At 39.6% G+C, this 24,703-nt stretch overlaps 1 protein-coding gene across 13 annotated transcripts in view; it reads left to right on the top strand.

The window, feature by feature from the left end:
* Positions 1-24,703, top strand: part of rapgef2b (Rap guanine nucleotide exchange factor 2b) — a 136,636-nt gene that overhangs the window by 106,805 nt on the left and 5,128 nt on the right. For 5 of the 13 annotated variants that reach the window (XM_067388873.1, XM_067388872.1, XM_067388881.1 and 2 more), the window contains 24 exons: positions 2,015-2,146; positions 3,554-3,589; positions 6,967-7,144; positions 8,886-9,022; positions 9,753-9,911; positions 10,225-10,377; positions 11,025-11,189; positions 11,267-11,374; positions 11,474-11,677; positions 12,637-12,745; positions 12,957-13,233; positions 13,313-13,470; positions 14,498-14,738; positions 14,846-15,232; positions 15,331-15,542; positions 15,914-16,037; positions 16,452-16,475; positions 18,187-18,410; positions 18,679-18,849; positions 18,967-19,116; positions 19,591-19,656; positions 21,945-22,146; positions 22,831-23,279; positions 23,945-24,296. In XM_067388873.1, the coding sequence (XP_067244974.1) occupies positions 2,015-2,146; positions 3,554-3,589; positions 6,967-7,144; positions 8,886-9,022; positions 9,753-9,911; positions 10,225-10,377; positions 11,025-11,189; positions 11,267-11,374; positions 11,474-11,677; positions 12,637-12,745; positions 12,957-13,233; positions 13,313-13,470; positions 14,498-14,738; positions 14,846-15,232; positions 15,331-15,542; positions 15,914-16,037; positions 16,452-16,475; positions 18,187-18,410; positions 18,679-18,849; positions 18,967-19,116; positions 19,591-19,656; positions 21,945-22,146; positions 22,831-23,279; positions 23,945-24,270 (4,392 nt within the window). In that variant the 3' untranslated portion in view covers positions 24,271-24,296. The remainder of the gene's footprint in view (positions 1-2,014; positions 2,147-3,553; positions 3,590-6,966; positions 7,145-8,885; positions 9,023-9,752; positions 9,912-10,224; positions 10,378-11,024; positions 11,190-11,266; positions 11,375-11,473; positions 11,678-12,636; positions 12,746-12,956; positions 13,234-13,312; positions 13,471-14,497; positions 14,739-14,845; positions 15,233-15,330; positions 15,543-15,913; positions 16,038-16,451; positions 16,476-18,186; positions 18,411-18,678; positions 18,850-18,966; positions 19,117-19,590; positions 19,657-21,944; positions 22,147-22,830; positions 23,280-23,944; positions 24,297-24,703) is intronic. The other 8 variants (XM_067388877.1, XM_067388875.1, XM_067388880.1 and 5 more) reach the window with 6 other exon arrangements.

Genomic DNA, 24,703 nt, shown 5'->3' with positions numbered 1-24,703 from the left:
CTTTTCTTTACTTTTCTTTTCTTTTATTTTATTTTCTTCTGTCATTCATTTGTTTCATCCTTCTGTCTCATTTTGTTCTCTTTCATTTGTTTCTTTTGCTCACTTTTGTTTGTTCGTCTTCATTTATGTAAAAAAATTGTTCTTTTTGATTTTTTTTTTTTGTTTGTTTTGTTTTCATTTTGTCCCATTTGTTGTTTTTCTTAACTCTCTTTCATTTTTGTTTTTTCACTGTTTTGTTAGTTCTATTTCTCATTTTGTCCTTTTCCGTTCAGTCCTTTTCCATGGTCTCCTTTCTTTCTTTCTTTCTTTCTTTCTTTCTTTCTTTCTTTCTTTCTTTCTTTCTTTCTTTCTTTCTTTCTTTCTTTCTTTCTTTCTTTCTTTCTTTCTTTCTTTCTTTCTTTCTTTCTTTCTTTCTTTCTTTCTTTCTTTCTTTCTTTCTTTCTTACTTAAATAGCCCCAATTAATATGAATATGAACTGCCATGACTGGCAATAGATTCAAATAATGAATTTGTGCACATGAGGAGGAATATTCATCAACACATTAGTGTGTTAAAACACCTTTATCCTCGCCAATCTGCCTCCTTTCCCTCTCTTACTGCACCAGTATCGCTGCAGATAGTGTGCAAATATATAATTTTTCTTATCTGCTTCTACTCCATCTATAAGGTTGCTTTCTCTCTGTTCAAGCTCTCCGTCTCCCGAGAGAATTGGCTGCATTTCCGGCATGTATACGATTATGGGAGTGGAAATTAGGTCAGATGCATTTTGTATGAAAGCTATACTCAGCCACAGCTGGCTGAAGACATCCAATAGCCCCCCAAAAAAGCAATTTCACTTGTGAACACACATACACACACGAACACACACACAGACACAATCGGGAGCCGATTGAATGGGTTTTATCGGAATGTGGCCACGTGTGTGTGTGTGTGTGTGTGTGTGGGATGTGTGCTCTCTAATATTAGCTGAAATTGGTTCTTAGCTCCTTATCTCAGTGCTGTTGTCAGAGCCTTTCCTCTTGCACAAGCTCCCACACACGCACACTTTGCTCTTGGAGCCGCACCCCTTCAGATATGTACAAAGCGTCGCTCACTCTGTACCAGAGGAAAAAACATGCCATATACACATCTTTTAGTCTGACTATAAAGCATCTTTCTTTCATTAATTATGAATTTGTATTTGTATTGTTTTCCTAATGTTTGTTTTTATGGAAAAATGAGCCAAACTTGTTCTTGCTGTAAGCTAAGATGGTATTCCAATGCCAAGGCTCTCATTAGAAATATAATTTTCTCTCACAGCTTCAGTTTCTCTACAGCTTGGCTTCAGGGAATCTATGTACAGTATATGCAGGCTTAATAGCAGACTTGTGGAAAATATGCAGGATTGTGGAAAATATGAGTTGTTCAAGCACTAGTCTTTTGAGGTCATAGAATAGTTTTGCGTGCAAAACCACTTGTCAACAACCATTAGCACTAGCAAAGGAGCTGCGCTATTCTGTTAAATCAAACTAGCGAAACCCCACATTAAATGTGACTGACCCGGCTGACATTTTGTTGCATTTGGCAGAACTGTGGATGGTGTGGAGGGGAAACTTGCCCATGTTAAGATATTGTCTGGTCTTGTTTCCAGCTCTAATAAAACACTGAATGTGTCTGAGGCCTAGTTCCACCAAAAAATCCTTGAGGAGTCGTATCAGAAACATCAGACTGCAGGTGTGATGAATTAATGATAGCGTAGTGGACTGCAGCTTTCCACAAAACTGACATTACTTTGAACCTCAGCAAAAAAGGAGACACTGCAATCTTTGACATTTAAAAGTTCAATGAAACCCACAGAACTTTGTTGCTTTTAGTTTATATCTATTCTCTTTGAAGTCATATACATGAGCAAAAATTTGGGTAAATGAACAGATTGGCTGATTGGCTGTTATGGTTATTAGATTCATTGTAGGATGTATATGGATTGTTATAGTCAAATGCACATCCTGACAGTCTGTTTGTTTCCGTGTGCAGCTGCCGGCAGACTTCAGCAGATTACACCTGGCAGACGGGATTCACCCGCAGGTGACACACGTTTCCTCCAGCCACTCAGGATGTAGCATCACCAGTGATTCTGGGAGCAGCAGCCTGTCGGACATTTACCAGGTGACAACACCATTCCCTGCTAGACACCTTGTCTTTGGGTAATGTAGGAGTAGCAGCTTTGTGACAAATGCCATCAAAATGTGACACATACTTAATGCTCTGAACTGACAGCATTTGACAGTTTTTACTGGTTTATGCCTCTAGGAATAATGAAGCTAGGACTAATAGAGGAATAGTTTACCTAAGAGAAAAAAAAAAGTAAACATTTCTTGGCTCTCATGTTGTTCTGTGTAACCCGAAAGGAGAATTTTTGAACAGGCTGGCAGACACATGAATAACAGAACGTGCAATTTCTCACATCTAAGTGCACAGTGATACATAGTTCATAGTATCCAAGTCAGTTAAAAATCACAGTAAAAGCTCTTTATTTAGAGTTTTCTGAGGCTTTGTCAGAAACTGAATGTTTTTGTAAAAAAAAAAAAAAAAAAAAAGTCTCTTATGCTTTCCAAGGCTGCATTTTTTTTTTTTTTTTTGTATCAAAAATGTTTTTGTACTGTATCAAAAATACAGTTAAAATAGTAATATTGTGAAATCTAATTGCAATTTAAAATAACTGCTAAACTGTTTTCCATTGTAATACATTTTGAGATGTAATTAATTCCTGTGATGGCAATGCTTAATTTTCAGCATCATTAATCCAGTCTTCAGTGTCACATGATACTTCAGAAATCATACTAATCTCAAGAAATACTCAAGAAACATTTTATTATTATCACTGTTGAAAACAGACATGCTGCTTAATATTTTTGTGGAACAAGTTTTTTCTTTTTCTTTTCAAGATTCTTCAAAAGAACAGCATTTATGTAAAATATAAATCATTTGTAACATTATTAATGTCTTTACTCTCACTTTTGATCAATTTAATGCATCCTTGCTGAGTGAAAGTATTCATTTATTTAAAAAAATATACATATATGTGACCCTGGACCACAAAACCAGTCATAAGTTGCTTGGGTATATTTGTAGCAATAGCCAACAATACATTGTATGGGTCAAAATTATTGATTTTTCTTTTATGCCAAAAATCATTAGGATATTAAGTTCATGTTCCATGAAGATTTTTTGTAAATTTCCTACTATAAATATATCAAAACTTTATTTTTGTGAGTGGATATGCATTGCTAAGGACTTCATTTGGTCACCTTTTCTCAATATTTTGATTTTTTTTTTTTTTTTTTTTTGGCACCCTCAGATTCCAGATTTTCAAATAGTTGTATTTCGGCCAAAGCTTATTTATTCAGCTTTGTATTGACCCTTATGACTGGTTTTGTTGTCCATGGTCACATTGTTGATTTTTTTTTTTTTTTTTTTTTTTAATATTATTTTTGGGTGAACCATCTCTTTTAATGTTCATGCAAATTTCATCCCTCATTCATTTATTTAATTTACATTTTATTCATTTGGCAGATGCTTTTATCCAAATCTTCTTACAGTGCATTCAAGGTACATATTTTATCAGTATGCATGTTCCCTGGTAAACATTTGTCACTAAACATTTGTCACTATAACTAAACCTGAGCCAATGACCTGTGAAACTGAGCCAATGAGATTAAAACAGAAGAACCCCATTTCCCTTTTACATATTTGTGTCAGTCTATAAAATGTCTGTTTTCCTCCATTAATCTTATTAATTGTGTTTGGCTTGGTATTTGCTTGAAAGTTTCATTGATTTTCTTGTGTGATGTGTTTGCGGATGTTTTGCGGCGGGCTGTGTGCAAAGGTGTATGGGAGATAATTCAGTTTATGCAGTGTCCACGATCCTGGCCTGATGGCCATCTGTTAAAGGCTAATTAACATCTGGACGGTGTCCTAGTGAAAAGAGGTTGTGATCTCCCTGCTCTACACCCCACTTTACTACAATGCTCCTCACCTCTCCATGTGATCCACGTCTCATAAAACAAGAGCAGGCTGTATGAAATGTTGCCAATATAAAATGGATTTTCAACTCTAAATTCTGATTGGATGAGCAGCGTTTGAAGATGAAACTGTACCTTCTTTTATTCATGTGACTGCCTGGCAGCCATAAACAGGCTACAGTTAAGCTAATTAATTGATGTATAACACTATATTACTTAATGTAAAAACAGTTCATTATCATTAATACATTTTATTATTTATTATAATTATTTATTATCTACAGTATTATAACATTAGTGTCTTTTATCATATTGCCATTTTATAAAAGTGACAAGCCACAAAAGGTGGTGCATCATGCCTAAGAATATCCCATCACTGTGGCAAAATTACAGCCATGCACAATGCAAGACTTTCAGAAATTGATGCTAATTTTCCCTCAATTTGAATTGATTATTTTGATCAAATCACAATAATAGACAATAGAAGAATCATTTTCACTAGTGGTGAGACTTTTGGAACCCAAGCATCTTTCAATACTTCAGGCCTCTATTGTCAAGAGTAATGGCCCATATCCTCAATGTGGCTGTCAAAACGGTCACTTTTTTTTTTATACATTTGAATAAATAATGATGCAGGTTCTTCAGGGAGGCTTGAAAGCATTGATCCAAGAATAGCCCTGCTAAAAAATTAATGTTCCCTTCACGCTCATCTTAGCCGCCCAAACAGCGCTATGGATCGCACCAGCCATGGCATTTTGAAAAATAAATCGGTCCTTTCACCAGCTACAACAGCCCATATGTTTGTCTTCCCTGATTAGCTCCTAAAATGGTTTTCATAAGAGAAGCCAGCTTGTCTCTTGCTCAGTCTCCATCAGTGGTGGTGTTTGATTTGCATCTCGTCAGTACAGTAGGGATATTGATTGGACAACCCCAACGTAGTTGGTTTGACTTGAGTGCATTGAGTACGTTCAATTTCTTCAAGCTTATCTGCCAAAGGCTTAATGAGCTGAAGCGAGTCTTCAACCTAACCATGTCTGGATGAATATGTGTTGCAATGTAAATCCCAAAAGGTTCAGCTAATGGGTCACCGCTTAGTATATTGATTTTAAGATCTTAAACGGCATTAATCAACAGTCATTGATGCCTTTCTTCAACAAGATTGCTGCTGTTTAAGCACATAGATATCCAGTCGCCATGCACCAGTGGCTAAATGCCTGGAGAATGCATATTTAATTCATAGTTGAGAGTAGGGAATTACTGGGGTTTCCTACGAATTGGTGGATATAGCATTTGGGATTGTCTGTCATTGTAAATACTGCTCATTCATAGATCCGTGCTCATATTTTAACAGTCTGAGCTTCTGGGCAATTGTATGCCACAGGGTTATTGAGCATCTGTGAGCTCATGGAAGTTTTCATGAGGACCTTAAAGGAACCATTCTCCCAATATTTATTTACTCACCATCATGTCGTTCCAGACCTGTATGACCTTCTTGCATTAAGTTAAGTTAAGAACTTAATTAATCCCACAAGGGGCAATTCTAATTCATCATATAGCAGATAGTAAAACAGTAAAAACATAACCCAACATGCTTCATAAATAAATTCATAAAAAAAAAAACTAATAATAATAATTAAATTGCAGAGATGAATAGCCTCTGGAACAAAGGTAAATTTATATCTACATTGAACACACAAGGAGAAATTATCTTTTTTATTTAATTAAATTGAACCCTTAAGCCTCAAAAAAGGATATAAAATGAGCATAAAAGCATAGTTTATTTTATTTTATTTATTTATTTATTTATTTTTCCAGGAACAGATTAAAATTGTTACTCATTTGAATTGTAATTGATAATCACCTCAAGTGCTGTGCCAGATCATTGAGTCAGTGATTTGAAGTTGAGAACCATATCAGTCCAATATGGAAATTAATTATTCAGAAGTTCATAAAACAAAATCAGATTTGCTCATTTGCTCAAGAATAGGAGATCACCACTTCTCCTTTTGTGTTCTGGGGAATAAAGAAAGTCATACAGGTTTGGAACAGCATGAGGGTGATTAAATGATGACAGAATTATTTTTAGGTGATCTGTTCCCACATGTTGTGTAGACCTTCTTAAGATGGATGCCATGTGATAGATAGCCTTCTCTTTTTTATATTAGTGCATATTGCCACCTGTCACTGACATCCTCCCCCACTACCCTGTCTCCACCCTAAAAAAGAGCCCAACCTCACATCGCCCCGCCCCATTCGCCCTCTGAGTGGCTGCTTTCAGCACGGTCTGAATATTTGATGAGTAATGCGGGTCATTTAAGTCAAAATGACATGCGTTTGTGTGAGCCCAGATCGAGGGGCTTAAAAAATTAAAAGTGACTGGAAGCCCGAGCTCTAAAGATGCGGCTGGGACCCGGTATCTGCAAGCAGTTGGTCAAGGCGACATTGTGGGCAGTTTCAGGCAGGAATAGAGCATCGCTGGGAATCCTCGGTCAGGTGAGAGCAAATCAGGCTTGGTTGCGACACAAGATGGTGGCATACACGACGGGATGGGTCTTTCTTTTGTTGCCTACCTTCTAAGATTGGGCCATGTGCTGTTGGAGTAATGGGTTGTATTTTCTCAAACAAGGATTTCAAACATCTAACTCTATCATCTGTCATGTATCAGAAAATATTGTTGTTGTTACATGTGCTTGGTTATTTGGTTTGTTAGTTGCCTTCTTAGAATTTTTTTGTCTCTAGGGTTGCTGCTATACATGTCCTTTTGACATTTCCTTTTGATTCTGAATTAATGGATAAGGACGTGGTTTTCTTTAATCTCTCTCTCTCTCTAAGGCAGTGATCAGTTTCAATGTTCAGGATAAATGTATTATTTTAGCAGAAACTCCACAATAACTTACAGATCTAAAACAAACAAATAAAAAGTCCAAAATACTTTATGATTGAATGAAGTTTTCTTACACATAGGCCACCGAGAGTGAGCCCGGCGACATGGACCTCAGTGGCCTGCCCGAGACGGCCGTTGACTCCGAGGAGGATGACGATGAGGAAGATATTGAACGTGCCTCAGATCCCCTCATGAGTCGAGACATCGTCCGAGACTGTCTGGAGAAAGACCCCATGGACCGAACGGATGATGACATAGGTGAGCGATTCCCATATAATCCTGAATAACATTGGCAAAGATCCTTTACTAGAACATAATGCAAACACTAGAAGTGGAGATTCTTGAAAGCAATGAAATAATTTGCCAGGAAAAGAAGGCAACAAAAGGTCGGAGAGACTACAAAAGGAAAGCATGAGGGGGAGATGTGTTGTTTTTTTGTAGGTCACCCTCTCAGTCGAGTCTCTTGGAGCACATTAAAATTTGATTGGCTGAGCTGCATCTACAGCTACGCTTCAGTGGTGCCGTGCCAAGCACAGGTCATCGAGTACCCAGACAGGCCATGAGCACGGAGCAAAATCTCTTGTCTTTTCTCTTCTTGTTCTCAATTGAATCACTCAGTGCTTTGGGCAGCCCTGTCACACTAGCTAAAACCAGATACTTGATTTAGTTGGTCTGTCAAGCATGGAAAGAATAACTATTAACTTGCTATAGAAAAACTATTATCTTGCTGGCCAGTTCCATTTATTTGTATTGATTGTAAAATAATGATTATATTGGAATGAATGGACACAAGAGGTTTAATGAACCATGTTCTGTGCAACAAAATGACAAGCACACTGGCTACGCTGTCAAAAAGAGACAGACAAACTTGCCAAAAAATGGAAATGGATGTTTTTCTAACTATAAGTACTTTTGGCACTGTAGACTGTAAGACAATTAACTCACTTAAAACACACATTTTACATTCTCATTAACTGATTTAATTTGTCTACTAACAATGCTCAACAGTGTATACATGTAAATCACAGGGAAAAAAATTCTGAAGGTCATTATTTCCATCACGGTGTCATTTCTGCCACATCTCTCATGATGTGTTGTATTTAATAACATTCTGCAGTGAAAATCACATGAAGCATTATTGGACTAAAATGTCAGGCTCTATTTTATTCTTAATACACATTTAATTATCTTAAAATGTATTTTTCTTTTCACAAATTTTATCTCAAGCTCTTCACTGACGCTGTTGTCAACTGTATCAACTTTTTGATAAAACTAACGGAAATGACAGCAACTGAGAGGCAGTTGTAATATGTCTAAAAATTGATAATTAAAGAAATAATTTTCATGCACTATATTTAAATGGTTTATTTTACTCTTAGTCTTGATCATCATGCTGTAATTTTTAAAAATCAATGCTATTTTTATTACGGATTTTCAAATTTTAAGATCATCCAGTAGCATAAAACAATAAAATCTATACATAATGCATTGGTACCGCTGGGGCACCCTGACTGGCCAGGGCCCTTAGAAACGTTTAATCTTCTCCTCCTTGTCATGGCGCCCCTGCATAAAAATCATTTCAAAGGTATCAAAAATTGTCCAAGACATGGATCAGTATATAGTTTCTATGACAGTTTTATTTTGACCTCCATATAATAAAAAAAAAGAAATAATGTGCTAGTTTTTCCCTGGGAAGTGTCTATAGTTGACGAAACTACTGTCCATTTAGTTCTTTGTCACTGTGGAAATGGATTTTGTCGCGTATAAAATGTCCTGTATATTGCATAGCAGGATTAGCCGGTTTTCAGAAATAGCTTCATATTAATAATGCATTCAATGCTTGGTTGCTGTTATTTTTATAGCCATGGAAAGAATGTTTTCCGTTCTCCATGTGGGAAGAACAAACTGCATCTGATAAGAGAGAACAAATATCAATGAAAGACTTTCAGAGACTCTTAATTGTATCTTTCACTTCTTATTTCTCACTCTGTTTCTTCAGAGCAACTGTTGGAGTTCATGCACCAGCTTCCGGCCTTTGCCAACATGACCATGTCCGTCAGGAGGGAGCTTTGTGCTGTCATGGTGTTTGCTGTGGTGGAACGGGCCGGCACAATCGTCCTTAATGATGGCGAAGAGGTCGGTCAGACTTACCCGTGACATGATCCAGTGGCATTAGCCTTTCTGCTCTTACTTAAAGCCTCAATTTAACCTTCAACCAATATGTGTGGCCTAGTATGTGTAGTACATACCCTGCACTTTTTTTCCTAAATTGATAGCTGTTAGCGTAGCTTTTCACACTAATCCCATTTTAGTTCTTTCTTTAACCCTAATCCTGTCACTTTTTTTTTTTTTTTTTTTTTTTGAAGTTATGTCGCTCAATTTTACAATTTCATCAGCTTTACTTCAGTCTCGTGCTAATCTTGATTCTGTGGAATCGCTTACATGTACTGTCATCCCCCCCTTTCGTCACAACCAATCAGCCTTTTATCTTCTGCACTGTTAAACCTGAATGGATGCCAGCATTCAACATCTTGAGATTACAAGATGCCCGCGGTACAGCGGGAATCACTTATCTCCTTATCTCAGTATTGACATGCCAAAAAGAGCCATTTTCCCCCCTAATGCATCTATATAATTGAAAGCAGGACAGAGCTTGAGGCTCATACAGTTCATTGTGATGACATGTTCTTTGCTGTTACAAATACTCCAAAAAAGCAGCAGCACATACCTAAGTCCCTGTTCACAAGTTTTGTATTTCACCACAAAGGTTTATATTACGTATTGCATCCTGAATATGATTTAAATTGTAGTATCACATTAACTGTTTGTGTCTTACTGTTAACTTTGCATCATTCCTTTGTTGTAGCTGGACTCATGGTCTGTGATTCTGAACGGCTCAGTGGAGGTGACGCACCCAGATGGCCGGACGGAAATCCTGTGCATGGGCAACAGCTTTGGTGTGTCCCCCACCATGGAGAAAGAGTACATGAAGGGGGTGATGAAGACCAAGGTGGATGACTGCCAGGTGAATCAAACAATACTACAAAAAAAAAAAAAAAAAAAAAGATGATGAATGTCTCTTATCCCCGCCCAAACTATTTTAACTGCTTGTAATGACTCATTTACTGCAGAAGTGATGTGGCTCTGCCCATTCATTAAGCATGAGAATAATAGAGGTGATTAGTGAAAAATTAGAAATAATGAAATCTTGTCTCTGTTTCAGTGCACTGGTGTAATTATCATGGTGAAATCATTTGAATATATTGCTGCATCATGAAACTGATTTACTTTCCCCTCACGGTTTGTGTCTTCTTGCTCACTCTTGCTTTCTCTGTCAGTTTGTTTGCATAGCACAGCAAGATTACTGCTGTATCCTTAACCAAGTAGAGAAAAATATGCAGAAGGTGGAAGAAGAGGGTGAGATTGTGATGGTGAAGGAACACCGTGAGCTTGACCGCACAGGCACCAGAAAAGGACACATTGTCATCAAGGTGAGAACCCAGCTCAGAATGTGACAAGTTTGTTTTTTCATACCCAGAGGTAAAGAAATGTTCAGAAATGTAGCTTAAGTGACAAAAAAGGCTATCCTGACTAGAGAATTGTAATTTTTCTATAATAATTTTCCTAGAATGGATGTTACCTCTCATGAGGTCTGTTAATAGCTCACATAAGCTTAAGGATGTAATACTTACACCAGTGTTTCCTGCACCTCTATTTTGTGGCACTTCAGAAAAGGGAAATTATATTTTATTCTAGTTGTGAGTTTGCAGTCTGAATTGCGTCCAGTGAGATAAGCCAAGTTGTGCCACACTGCAGAAACCGTGTTCTATAGGAAACGTTGACTTGCACTCTCAATGACATGGCATTTGCCCTGATTTACCCAGATGCATTGAACATAGCCCTTTATTGATTCCTTAACATGGAAATATGCTTAGCACAGTAGAGGCATACAGTATATGGACTGAATATCAAATAATATTTTACAAGCCCAATACCTCAACAATGGGAGCTGAGGGAAATTTGCCCAACAACAATGAAACTGACTCATAGTTCTTCTGGTCAACCACAAATCAGAGCCAAAACTGGATTAAAATGCATTGCTTTGGCATCTTTTAAAGAGTATATTTGGTTTTTACAGGGCACACCGGAGCGTCTTACCATGCACCTTGTAGAAGAGCACTCAGTGGTTGACCCCACCTACATCGAGGACTTCCTGCTTACCTACCGCACCTTCCTGCCAAGCCCCATGGTGGTGGGCAAGAAACTGTTGGAGTGGTTCCATGACCCCAGCCTCAGGGACAAGGTACATAGACACATTTATTCAAGCATTCAAATCAATCAGTTCTCAATTGAATGATTAGTAACCTCACATTTCATCAGGTTACACGGGTAGTCTTGCTGTGGGTGAACAATCACTTCAACGACTTTGAGGGCGACCCCGCAATGACACATTTTCTTGAGGAGTTCGAGTACAATCTGGAGAGAGAGGTCAGTTGTGTGCAATAAAACCTTAAATTCTTTGGTGATCTTCAGCTTTGTGGCCGAATTGACTGCAAAAATCTCATGTAATTCCTCTCTTTGAACCAGAAAATGTGTGGGCACCTAAGACTGTTAAACATAGCATGTGCTGCCAAAGCTAAACTGCGGGTGGTGACCCTGACAAAACCCTCGAGGGAAGCCCCCCTGGCCTTCACCCTGCTGGGGGGTTCAGAGAAGGGCTTTCGCATTTTCATTGACAGTGTGGAGCCAGGCAGCAAAGCTGCAGAGGCCGGCCTTAAAAGAGGAGATCAGGTAATGTCACACCAGCCCTATGCAGGATCTGAAGTAAGCTACAGAAATAGTTGTTAAATTGACACCGTAATAGCAACTTGCTGTGGCATTAGGAGCAGTAATAGCAGTGTGGGACTGGAAGTGGAAAACATTGTGTGAGAGCATTTGTAATTGGCATTGTCAACCGGTGAAAGCAGAGTTAGTCACAGCACTGAGAGCATACTGCCCTAAATCAAATCATAAAGAAGAAAAGCAAAAACCTCATCTTATGATTTTGTTTCCATTCAGCCTGTCTTTCAAACATAAAAGCACATTCATTTCAGCCCCTCAACTTGTTCTGTAGTCTGAATCTGTCTGCCACACTTCTTCCCTCCTTCACACAAGCGGAAAATGTGATTTCAGATGAATTGAGTATTGTCACACTGTTCTTTTTGCCCTTCACTCTATGTGGTATTTGGCTCATAAAGCTGTTTAATGAGTTGCTATCTGTTTGCCCTCCGAACCACAAGAAGAATGTTGATTGTTCTGAATGCTAATCAGCTGATACTTGGCCGTTTTGAGATTATTGATAATAACTGTGTCTGCTTTAAACGACATGCAATTAAACGATGTGGTAGTTCCCCCTTGTATCAGTCAACAGCTTTGACAATGGATAAGCAATTTTTTTTTATAAATATGGATTAGAATAAGTTTTCATTTAATTTCTTTTGTGTAATTGGTAACAAGAGAACACACACCAATAATATTAATCATGGAGGACAAGAGGCTTGTAGAGGTCCTTTCGCATAGAAAATATGTAACACTGAATAACTGTCACTCAGCATACCTCACCGAGATGATTTTATTAAGTGACGTGTAATGCCGCAAACTGCTCTCTGAAAAGTTTACTAAAATTTTAGAACATTATGTTTTATGTGTATTTATCAACTGGCCCAGCTGCAATGTTGATTAAGACCTTGGATTTCCATTTTTTTCCACAGATACTAGAGGTAAATGGGCAAAACTTTGAAAATGTGCCGCTATCCAAAGCCAACGAGATTCTCAAAAACAACACACACCTGTCCATTACTGTGAAAACCAATCTCTTAGGTAAGTTACACTGGCTGAAATTAAAGCAGCTGCACAGACTGTCATTTAGATCCAAAACACGCTTGATCCAAAAGTTGCCAGTTAGCTCTCCTTCCTTTTGCAAATGTAGTTTTGGAAAATTTAGTTGTAGTTGCTTTTGACTATTAGTTTTTTGAAAATGTTAGATGACATTGTTAAATCTCTTTCTTTGTGCTGTGTTCTCTACTTTCAGTGTTTAAGGAGCTACTGGCCAGACCTGACCAGGACCAGGAGCAAGAACAGGAGGAGGAGCCAGACAGGAAAAACGGGGCACCTCACATCCCTAAAATCGGGGACATTAAGAAAGCCAGTCGTTACTCCATCCCTGACCTGGCTGTGGATGTTGAGCAGGTCATGGGTCTTGAGAAAGCTAGTAAGAAAGCCAAGGCCAACACCGTAGGTGGTAGAAACAAGCTGAAGAAGATCTTCGACAAGACACTGACCAGTATTCTTCCACCCAAACCTTACAAGTAAGATGTGCTTGATGTAAGCAACCGCCATTAGCAATTTGGTCCACCGCAGTGTATAACTCTTCTGGTTTGTTCACAGTGATGTTGGGGTGGGGCAGTCCCAGGATGACAGCATTGTAGGGCTAAAGCAGTCAAAGCAGATCCCTCCTGCTCTTCCTGTCAGTGGAAACCTTTCATCAAGCAACCCTGACCTGCTGCAGTCACACCACCGCATACTCGACTTCAACAACCAACCTGGTAAGATGCTTTATGTGGTTTCACAAAGTAGGATATGTTATTGCATCAACATCCTTGTTGGTTCTGGAACAAAATTCTTATCAACCTCTGAGATGTTAGGGTTAGAGTTTGGCTGTGGCTTTAGGTTGGGCTTAAGGGGTGAACAGCATTCAGCAATCATTTCCCTAGGGATATGATTTAGCCAATAATCTTTTGATCCAGGAATTTATCCATCTAGGTTTGACAAACTTCTTATGAGTGAACTGACTTTGAGTCAGTAAATAAAGATAGTTGAGATCTTTGCCAGGATAGTTTAAATATATTCGTGTGATATCTTACCTTGCACTTTCCTTGAGGGCATCTACAGAACCCTTCAAAGAAGTTTAATCTCAGTACATGCATATTTAATAAGATGTTCATGCTGTCCTGAATGTCCTCTTTCAGAAGCAGTACCTATAAGTAAGTATTTGATCTTGCCCCGTCAGAGGTTCCTTAACTACTTTAATTTTTCTAATCACAATCATCTTCAGGGCACTTGTCTGCTCAATTTTGACATTGATTTCGCTATCCAGAGTTCTTTATGCCGCACAGTTTGGTGGGATTCAATCAGGTCTTAATCTTTGAACACTTCATCTAAATTCTTTAAATTCTTTTTCATTGATTCATGTCGCTTTCACACTAGAGGTTTTGTTGATTGACCTTGAAAGTTGATTTGTTTGCTTAGTGTGAAGGTGTCTTCTGAACATGCATCTGCACCAAGAAAATTTTACATTTTATATAACAAGCTTTTGTGATGGGTTAATGTTAAACAAAGTCAGGCAAGTGGTTGATGTAGAGATAATGCATAAATTGATTACATTGTAGACATCCAGAAGTGGATCAGTTCTGGATTGTCCAAAAATCTAGTTCAGATTCGGACTTACACAAGCTTACCAACTGTGAAAGTGACATGTGTTCATTAGTGATGTAAAATGATCATGGGGAACACATGATAAGTGGACTTCCACCCAGATAAAGGCTTGATGCTAGTAATTTCTCTTTTCTTTAGACATGTCAGACCAGGTATTGCGAGTGTTCAAGGCAGACCAGCAAAGTCGGTACATCATGATTGGGAAGGACACCACAGCAAAAGAAGTCGTAGCTCAGGCCATCCGAGAGTTTGCCTTGACTGCTGCCGCTGAAGCCTATTCGTTGTGCGAGGTGTCAGTCACTCCTGAGGGCGTTATCAAGCAGCGGCGACTTCCTGAACAACTCTCCAAACTAGCCGACAGGATCCAGCTGAGTGGCAGGTGCTGCCTTAGAGCCCTTGTGGCAAATATTTCTGTTTCAGAGGCAAATCACTTAAGACACTTGTTGACCTCTCCTCTCATTGGCCTATTCTCCATTTAACATACAGGTACTACCTGAAAAGCAACATGGAGACAGAGACACTGTGCTCGGATGAAGATGCCCAGGAACTACTAAGGGAGAGCCAGATCAGCCTGCTGCAACTCAGCACGGTGGAAGTGGCGACCCAGCTTTCCATGCGCGCCTTCGAGTTGTTCTGTGCCATCGAGCCCACCGAGTATATTGATGACCTGTTTAAGCTGAAAACTCGCCTGACTGGGCCCCCCAGTCTCAAGCTCTTTGAGGAGGCCATCAATCGGGAGACCTTCTGGGTGGCCACGGAAGTGGTGCGTGAGCCCAACCAGCTCAAACGCATGAAGATCATCAAGCACTTCATTAAAATTGCACTGCATTGCCGCGAGTGCAAGAACTTCAACTCCATGTTTGCCATTATCAGGTAAAATGAGATTTAAGTTCAAGAGTAAAAAATTTTAGATTAAAATGAAGACCCTTTTTGGTGTCCCAAATAACAATGGCGTTGTACGTCTTTTCCAGTGGTCTAAATTTGGCACCGGTGTCCAGGCTGAGAGGCACATGGGAGAAGTTGCCCAGTAAATATGAGAAGCTGTTTAGTGATCTCCAAGACCTATTTGATCCCTCCAGGAATATGGCAAAGTACCGGAACCTTCTTAACAGCCAGAACCTGCAGCCACCCATAATACCACTCTTCCCTGTAATCAAGAAGGATCTCACCTTCCTGCATGAAGGTACGATCATTTTCACTGATGTAGGTGAGGACATATATAGTATCCATGTTTGTTCCATCTCTTAGTTTTGGGAATTTTTCAGTAGTAGTAAACAGAGATTGTGTCTGGTAGATAAAATGGCTTTATATTCCATGAAAAGCACCTACAATTCTGCATAGCTTCATAGGTTTGTTTCTAATTCTGCATAGCTGCATAGGTTTGTTTCTAATTGGGACTATTTCTGTTTGATCTTTATAGTTTGTGCGGTGCATTTAATGTAAGGATTACAAAGAGGCTGTTACTGAAGGATGTTTATTTCACATGCAAACAGGGTTTGTAGTACAAGAGTGTAAATGATATGATATGAGCCCTTTCTTTATTGCTAACTCTAGGGAATGACTCGAAGGTTGACGGTTTGGTGAACTTTGAGAAGCTGCGGATGATTGCTAAAGAAATCAGACACGTAGGCCGGATGGCAGCTGTAAACATGGACCCTGCTCTGATGTTCAGAACCAGGTGAGTGCTTTCCTGATCTGACTGCTGCAATGACTTCTTTGCCTTTCTTTCAGGCTGGACTCTTCACACCACTGAGTAGCTTTTAGTGCCCACTTACTGCGATGTGTAAAGCTCTCACCTCACGCTTCCACGCACAGGCTTTTACTAAGGTTTTTTCAACGTTGAAGTGTTTGTGATGTTTACGTACAGGAGAGTCAAACCATTGTGTATGTTTCTCTTTGTCTGCATTATTGTCAGAGAAGTTACTGTCTCTCTTTTGGTCTCTGATGCACCTCAACCTGGTACCCTTGGTCTGTTTCTCCTCATCTAAGTGTGTCTCCCTTTCTTTCTCTCATGGGCTTTCTCTCTCCCCCATTTCTCTCTTCGTCCACCCTCTCTGCCCCACACTTCACTATTCATGGCTCTCCCTTATAGGAAGAAGAAATGGAGGAGTTTAGGGTGAGTATGGTGAACTCTCACCTTTGGCCTCATGTGTACCCCCTCTTTTAATTTGGGCTGGCTCCTCACCATCCTTTATTTTTCTTTTTCTGGTTCATTTGAGAATGCTTCTGCTCTGACGGATCCCATCCAAGCATTTGACTACCATCACTTTTGCTACTCAGGGTCATTGAATAAGCTCACCTCATTCTAAAACACATCCTAATGTTTCTGTTGTATTATTACCACCGATTTTGAATGTTTCATAAACATGACCCTACCAGTATGCATGAATTTATTTACAGTTGTTTGGTTCCAACTCATTTATTAATTTGATGTCCCATGATCCATTTTTAGCAAAAGTGATTTAACGTGCCCCTTCCAGCTAAACTACTTAACATAGCTGCACGTCTTCTACTAAGTATTTGCAGTCTTGTGTGAGTTTTTTTTTTTTGTTTGTTTGTTTGTTTGTTTGATTTATTTATCTTTTTAATTATTTTAACGAGATTAAAATAATTTTTTTTATATATAGGGACTAAGATTGTGTATAGATCCAAACCCTGCCTTTTAGAAGACCTTTTATAAGTTTTAAGTGCATTAAATGCTTTTTCCTATTCTAGCTGAGTTTGAGCAAGTACATAACCAGCCAGTTTTCAAAACTACCTCCTTACCTTAGCCCGATTCACAATGGTAAGCTTGTAATAATGTTTTCTAATTCGAGAGGTACTGGTAGGTTTCTGCAGGATATTCGAGCATGCCGCTGTTCATCTTTGCGTCATTACATCACAGGGAATTCCAGCTAGTAAGCTATATGGCATGTAAGGATGCTGCAGGTGACGGATCATTATAGCCTTTTCTAACAGCAGCTGGAATAATTAAACTTATCGTTTGGATGGCGGATTGTATGGTATGACAAATTAACGTTAGAGATTAGACTGTGCAGAAAATGAAATCTATATGTAACGCTAATACACACTAAATACACAGTCACGCAATTCTTATGTTGTTAACATTAACAATTTGAGAACAAAGTATAACAATAATAATAATTTGCATGGTTTGATGTGATATTAGCTAAGCGATCGCAATTGGTAGCGTGATTTGATGTAATGCTTTTTTTTCTCAGTTGGTCAGAAAAAAAGTGGCAGATTTGTTACTTGTTCAGATGACATTTTTTGGTGAAAATTCTTATTTTGGTCATACTTCCAAGACTACAATCTGTGATTCCAAAGTACAGTATCCACCGGTGCGTTGACTTACATCCAAACATTCTCCTCAAAACATTAGATTCATCCACGCTGAGGAGCCGTGCCAATGCACAATCCACATAAAGATGATAATTCCGCAAATAACTGCAATTGCAGGTTTCAAACAGAGATGGCGACAAAGAGACAAAACTTACGGACTGCAGCTTTAAGCATAAAATAAATATTAGTTCAAAGCTTTTCCCCAGAAATAAAAAAAAGGGTATAATCAGTTAATCTTTTCTAAATATCATGCAAAGTTTGAGTATGATACTTCTGTTGTTTACATAGCATCCCATTTTTGTTTAACTGCCTGTTTGACTGAGATGTGAAATGCATGGAATGTTTGGATTGTTCTAAAGCTGCAAGGAATGCAACTTACTGCATGTCAAAAAGACTGAGAGACTGCATCTGATCCTGCATCAGCATACTACACACTATTAAAGTCAGCCTGATTCTTTAACTCTAATGTGTGTGTGTGTGTTTAGGTCACTCAGCCAGGGTAGTGCCAATGCGGCCGTCCTGGATGTAACCCAGACAGGCGGGCACAAGAAACGGGTCAGACGGAGTTCCTTTCTCAATGCCAAGAAGCTGTACGAGGATGCACAGATGGCACGCAAGGTCAAACAATACCTGTCCAACCTCACCCTGGAGACAAACGAGGAGAGCCTGCAGACACTCTCAATGCAGTGTGAGCCCTCAATCAACACATGTGAGTAGGGTGCAAGCACGCACACACAAATACAAATAGGAGAAAAACACTAGCATGTGAAAAAGTAAAAAAAAAAAAAATGTAAAATTATAAAGCATAATACAGTTTCAAGGCCAGTAAGAAGTACTTCTAGTGAGTACATTTGTCCACCAATCTCGTGCCATTGGTAAAAAGTTAATTTTGGACCCTGGTGGGTTAATTATTTCCTCATTATTAAGATATATATATTTCAGCTCTTGTTTACAAATAGATCCTTTCTATTTCACAGTGCCGAAGAGTTCCGGAGACCGGAAGAGACCCGACACATCGCCCGTGGTCGCACGGGCCGCCACACACCAGCGCCAGCAGCTTCAGAAAGCCAACCAGGCGCTTCAAGTGCCTGCCGTAGCCCTCTACCCATCTCGCAAGAAAGTGCCGGTCAAAGACCTACCACCATTTGGTTAGACCACGTATTTTTGATACTTCAACATAATATATTTGTATTGGACGGCTTAATTAATGCGTCTACTGTATATTAATGGTTCTCATAAGGCTCTGTCTTATTGTGTTTGCACAGGCACAAGTTCACCACAGTCTCTGAAGAAGATATTGTCCCTTTCAGAGGAGGCAGGAGACAGACACAGGAAACAGACAGAGGATAGTGTGTCCAACAACTCCTCACAGTTGTCATCTCCCCCCACATCTCCTCACAGCTCACCTAAGAAAGGTAAGGATACACACAGACAGACACACTATGGCATTCGGTGTATACTTAAATGTCATTTTTCTCCAACCTCTAGTCTTTGCACACTCGATTTAATCTCCCCATTGACTTGTCAGTGAACTGTGGAATAAGAGGCCTATAGTGGGCATGCAGTGAAATATATTGTAAGACAGCGTGTTACCTCACCACTAGCATGCAGTTCATTTCTCTGATAGCTGGCGCCCCTTAGTGCCCCATGTTTTCATGTTTACTATTTAATATGTTGATACTGCCATCTAGTGGTAAAAAAGGTCACACATAAGTATATGGAATATTCTGCCATGGTTGACATGTTTCAGTGCTGTTAATCAAAATATATTGGAACACTGCTCGTCTCTCATTTGAGTTACAGATTCACGACTTTTCATCTTTCCTTTTGAATTTGTGTCACATAACATGTCTGTCTCTCATCACTCACCTGTTTTGCCCTGTATTCAGCCATCGCAGCTATAAGAAGCCATGGTATGAAGGGTTTTTCCTCCTTCTGTAGAAAATCACCAACAGGTAACAGGGCCTAGATGCAGATTTAGCCTGAGAGAGTTCACACAAGCATCATTATTGCTGTGTCTCAAAATGTAGTGAGCTGCCTACTAAAACATCATCCAATAGAGGTAGTTTGTAGTCTTTCATGTGCACCAAGGCTGTATTTATTTGATCAAAAATATTTAGTAATTTTTAGAAATGTTAGTGCCATTTAAAATACCTGTTTTCTATTTGAATATATTTTAAAATGTAAGTTATTCCTGTGATGGCAAAGCTGAATCTTCAGCAGCCGTTAATCCAGTCTTCAGTGTCACATGATCCTTCAGAAATCATTCTAATATACTAATTTAGTACATTTCTTTTATATTCCTTTCTTTTAAAAAGTTGTGCTGCTTAATATTTTTTTTGGAAACCATTTTATTCAGAATTCTTTGACGAATAGAAAGTTAAAGGTGCAATGTATAATTTATAGGAGGATTTATTGACAAAAATGCAATACATAACTGTTTTCAGTGGTGTATAAAGACCTTACATAATGAACCATTATGTTTTTATTACCTTAGAATGAGTCATTTCTATCTACACATACCGCGGGTCCCCTTACATGTTAAGTCGCCATTTTGCGCCGGCATGTTTCTATATTAGCCCTAAACTGCACTAAAGAGCGTGTTTGAGTAGCTACTCTCTTCTGTCTCAGACGACAACATCTTTGTCCTGTGTCGACCACCGTAGCTTCTCTGTATTGCAATTCGCAACCTTACCGCTAGATGGTGCTAAAATTTACACACTTTATCTTTAATAAACAGCATTCATTTGAAATATAAAACTTTTATAACATTATAAACATCTTAACTGTCAATTTAGATTTTAACGCATTCTTGAATAAAAGTACTATTTTCATTTATTCATTCATTCATTCATTAAAAAAAAACTGACCCCAGAATGTTGATCAGTAGAACAACTCGGAACCTGTCCAAAATTGCTGTCTATGTTGGCAGCTCATCAGTATTGATACACAGCCAATGAGATGTTTTGTTTTCAGTTCAGACTTTCCCTAAGATATTTCAGTGGTATGATTGGCATAGTCAGTAACATTTATGTCAAAACGTTTAGTATATAGTGTGTTATATAGTACAGTGTCTGTTGGGGTTCTACTAATGGTTTTATATATTTTATACATGTGTATTCTGATATTTGAGTGACCTCTCTCAAGTCTAGACAGTGTTTTTGCACCTGTTTTGCTCCTAGCTGACAGAAAAAGGCTTTAACTGTGTGTGTATACTGTAGGGCCCAAGCTACTCCGCTACTTAAGTAACTGCCTGGTTTTGATTAGCTAATTTAAGAGAGGGTAGTTTTGGCTGTAATGCTTTGCTCTGGCAGTAGCATAGTGTTTTATGACTTTTTGTACAGTTATTTGATATAGAGTAGTCTCAGTACATGAATGATTGAAAGATCTACTTGTGTACATGTTGTGCATTTTATGAGTTGAACCTTTTCTGACACCCTGAGGCCCAGTTTCACAGACAGGGCTTAAGCTAAGCCAGGATTAGGCCTTATTTCAGTGAGGGTATTTAAGCAGCTTTTATAAACATACCCTAGAAAAACATTACTGGTATGCATCTTGAGACAAAACAATGGCTCTGACATATTTTAAGATATTTCAGTACAAGTTGCTTTCAGTTAAAACACCCCAAACATGCATTTTACTCCAGGTCTATCTTAAGCCTATTCTGTGAAACTGGGGATGAATATAACATCTTCCACCTTGCACTATTATTTTATCGTCAGTTTCATGTTGTATGCTGTAAGGTAACACTTTTATGGGAAGGTTAAATTCTATTGTGCAATTGTTAGTTAATTATTTCAATTGATGACTTTGTAACCACTAAATCTAGCAATACTATGTGAACACTTACATAAGTCACAGATTTTCAGTAACTCTGTTCCAATAGAGTTTTTAAGCATTTTTAAGACACCTCTGACTGCAAAAAAAAAAAAAAAAAAAAAAAAGTTATAAATGTACTTTGTTTCTTTCTTGAAAATGGAATCAGGAGAAATTGAATTATTTTCTCAATATTTTTATGTTCTGTTGTTGTATTGTGTTGTACATTTGTATTAACATCAAACTAGAATCAGTTTTCTTACAAATCAGCTGTACATTTAGGTGGTTACCAGCTAGGTAGCTCTCTAGAGTTTGGAACAAAACCTATTAGAGTGAAAAGAGGCAGTTTTAGACTGGAGTACCACAGGGCTTTGTATTAGGGCCAAACCGTTTACTTATCATTTTGTTCTGTGTACTCATTCGCCAGGTTATGGACGAGCTGGTGATTACCTGTCAGACTCTGGCCACAGTGAGATCTCCTCACGCTCCAGTCTGGTGAGCACCTCCTCCCTGGACATGGGGCAAGAGGAACGCAGGCAGCGGTATGGAGGAATAGCTGCGGAGGGCCATGGCAGTGGTCACCGGCTAGAGCGCAGGGCGACTGCTGACCCTGACCAATACAGCTTGGGGTAAGCACCACTCTTTACTTTCTCGGCTATTTGGTGTGTTGCATGAATGACCAGTTAATCAGTCTATTAGGAACCGTGAAACATTTAGGCTGGTTTTCGGCTTATCTAACTCCAATCTGACATATTTCTCAGGCAGTATTTTCATGAGACATGTACTTGTGTTTTATAAGCAGCTAGTCAGAGCACATTAGAATGGATGCAGGGTTCTTGAAAAATATTTTTTTAAATATTTTAAATTCTGCATAATGTTAAAAGTGCAACACTTTTGGCAGGGAAACCAAAAAAGTGAAAAACTCTATGCAATAAGGCAGACCATCTGAATGTGTAATAAAAGGGATTAATTTATCAGAGGGTTTTATTATGCACATTGGAAATACCAATACCACATAAAAATATCAAAGAAAATGTCTAGATCAGGGGTGCAAAACTCCTGGGGGCCCTCAGTTTCTGCAGAGTCCTTTAGGATTATTTAAAAACTACAGGTATGTGTGTTGGAGCAAGGCTGGCACTAAACTATGCAGGACTTTGGCCCTCCAGGAGCTGAATTTGGCACTCCTAGTCTATATGAAGTCCTCAGCCTTACTAATCGACAGGCCTTTTATTGGACAACTGGTTGACCATCTTGACCTGGCAATGTATTATTACTATTAAACCTTCTGAATCCTTCTACCCTTCTTTTTTCAGGTCCTACTCATCCATGCAGGATTGCCGGGGTCTGTATGCGGGCGGCACCGTGCTGTCTTCTCCCAGCTCTGAGGAGCTTACCCAGGACCAGGGTGACCGGGTGTCTCTTGACGCTGCTGATTCTGGTCGTGGCAGCTGGACTTCATGTTCCAGCGGCTCCCATGACAACATTCAGACCATGCAACAGGGGCGTAGCTGGGAGGCATTGGCAGAGGGCGCAGGGCTGTGGGGAAGTAGAGGGAGCTGGGCGTCCGCATCCTCTACGTCTTCGGCGGCATGTTGGGGCGAGGACTCTGAGGGCGACACAGGTACCATCAAACGAAGAGGAGGGAGAGATGTGACCACAGACCCAGAAACCAGCAGCATCACCTCCACCGGTTCAGAAGAGTCCAGACAGCACAGTCGACGCCCATCGCCCATCACTGCAGGCAACACCAAGGCCGTGATTGGTAAGAGTCGCCACATGTATCTGGTTTAAAGGGATAGTTCACCAGAAAATGATAGTTATGGTAATGTTTACACACCCTCATGTTCATCCAAAGCTGTATGGTCTTATTTTTTCCACAGAAACCAAAGTGAAAAGCATCACACAGCTTTTTTTTCCCACATTCAGTAACATTTAATACCGTCTATTTCTGTCTAGCTTCATCAAGGACCAAAAAAAATCAAATATTGATTGATTTCATGCCAGGTTGTGCATCAAAATTGAATGTCAAACTTTATGTGTGGAAGCATATTTGACATGAAAGAGTGTTAGGAGAAAGATTTTCATTTTTGGGTAACTATTGTTTTAAGAGTAACCAAACCAAATTCTACAGTATATCCTTTCCTATGTTTTGTGCATTTCAATGCTTTGAAAGCTGAAGTCGCGATCTTTGCATGAAAAGTCTGAAAACATATTCCCAATGAAAATGAAAATGAAGCATGCTGCAGGTTGAGACAACCTCACTTTAATTACTTAATTGTCATGTTGAACACTACAAGGTGGAACAACACAGACTACCTACAAAAACAATCCTTCCTGATCTAGTGCATGTCTGCATGTGTCCGTCCGCGTGTGTGAGAAGCATTACGGATATTAAACGGAACTGTGGTGTCCGTCTCCTCCCCTCAGCACGGAAGGATGGCCGTTACCGGGACCCTCCGCCCACGCCACCAGGCTACACGGCACTGACCATCACGGACGTAACTGAGGGCACGGCTCACTCAGGCAGGAGACCCCCGGACTACACCACCGCCTTGCAGCGCTCCCGCCTTGTCACACATTCCCCCGACTCCCAGCAGCCCCCGGCTGCGGGAAAACCCACCCACTCGCCGGACCCCCGGGGCCGAGAAGAGGAGGAGGCAGAGGAGGTGGAAGAGGAGGGTGAGTGCTTGTCTCCCAAACTCAGAGCTCAGAGGAGGAGAGGTCCACACACAGCAGTTCCCCCCAGGCCATGAGTTACATACACCACCCCAGCAGGAAGGTAAAACATCCCAAACTCCAGTTACTTCCACACTCACACACTCACACACCCCACGCACACGAGTCACGGTCTCTGCATGCCAGGAGGACAGCTCCTTCACCTGCCCACCATCACCAACCACCAAAGCATCTCACACAGTGCATGCGTCGCCACGGAGACAGCCTGCCCCCCGTCGCCGTGGCAACATCCCAGTCATTGCTCCCCGCTCTGCCGTGTGTATTGGCTCTCACCCATCAGTGCTCACAGGAAAATCACTAGATCTGCCATCATAAATGCTTGAACACATGATAGAACCTGAAGTCATGTTTGTGTTGTCAGGTAGCACATGAAATAGTGTTAGTACTTATCTGCACAAAGATCCTGAATTGAGGAGTTGTCATTTTATTAATTTTCACAGAATTTTTTTT

This window comes from Chanodichthys erythropterus, chromosome 1, assembly GCF_024489055.1.
Source record: "Chanodichthys erythropterus isolate Z2021 chromosome 1, ASM2448905v1, whole genome shotgun sequence".
Lineage (NCBI taxonomy): Eukaryota > Metazoa > Chordata > Actinopteri > Cypriniformes > Xenocyprididae > Chanodichthys > Chanodichthys erythropterus.
Note: the sequence above shows the minus strand (reverse complement) of the source record. Positions and strands in the feature narration are given on the sequence as shown.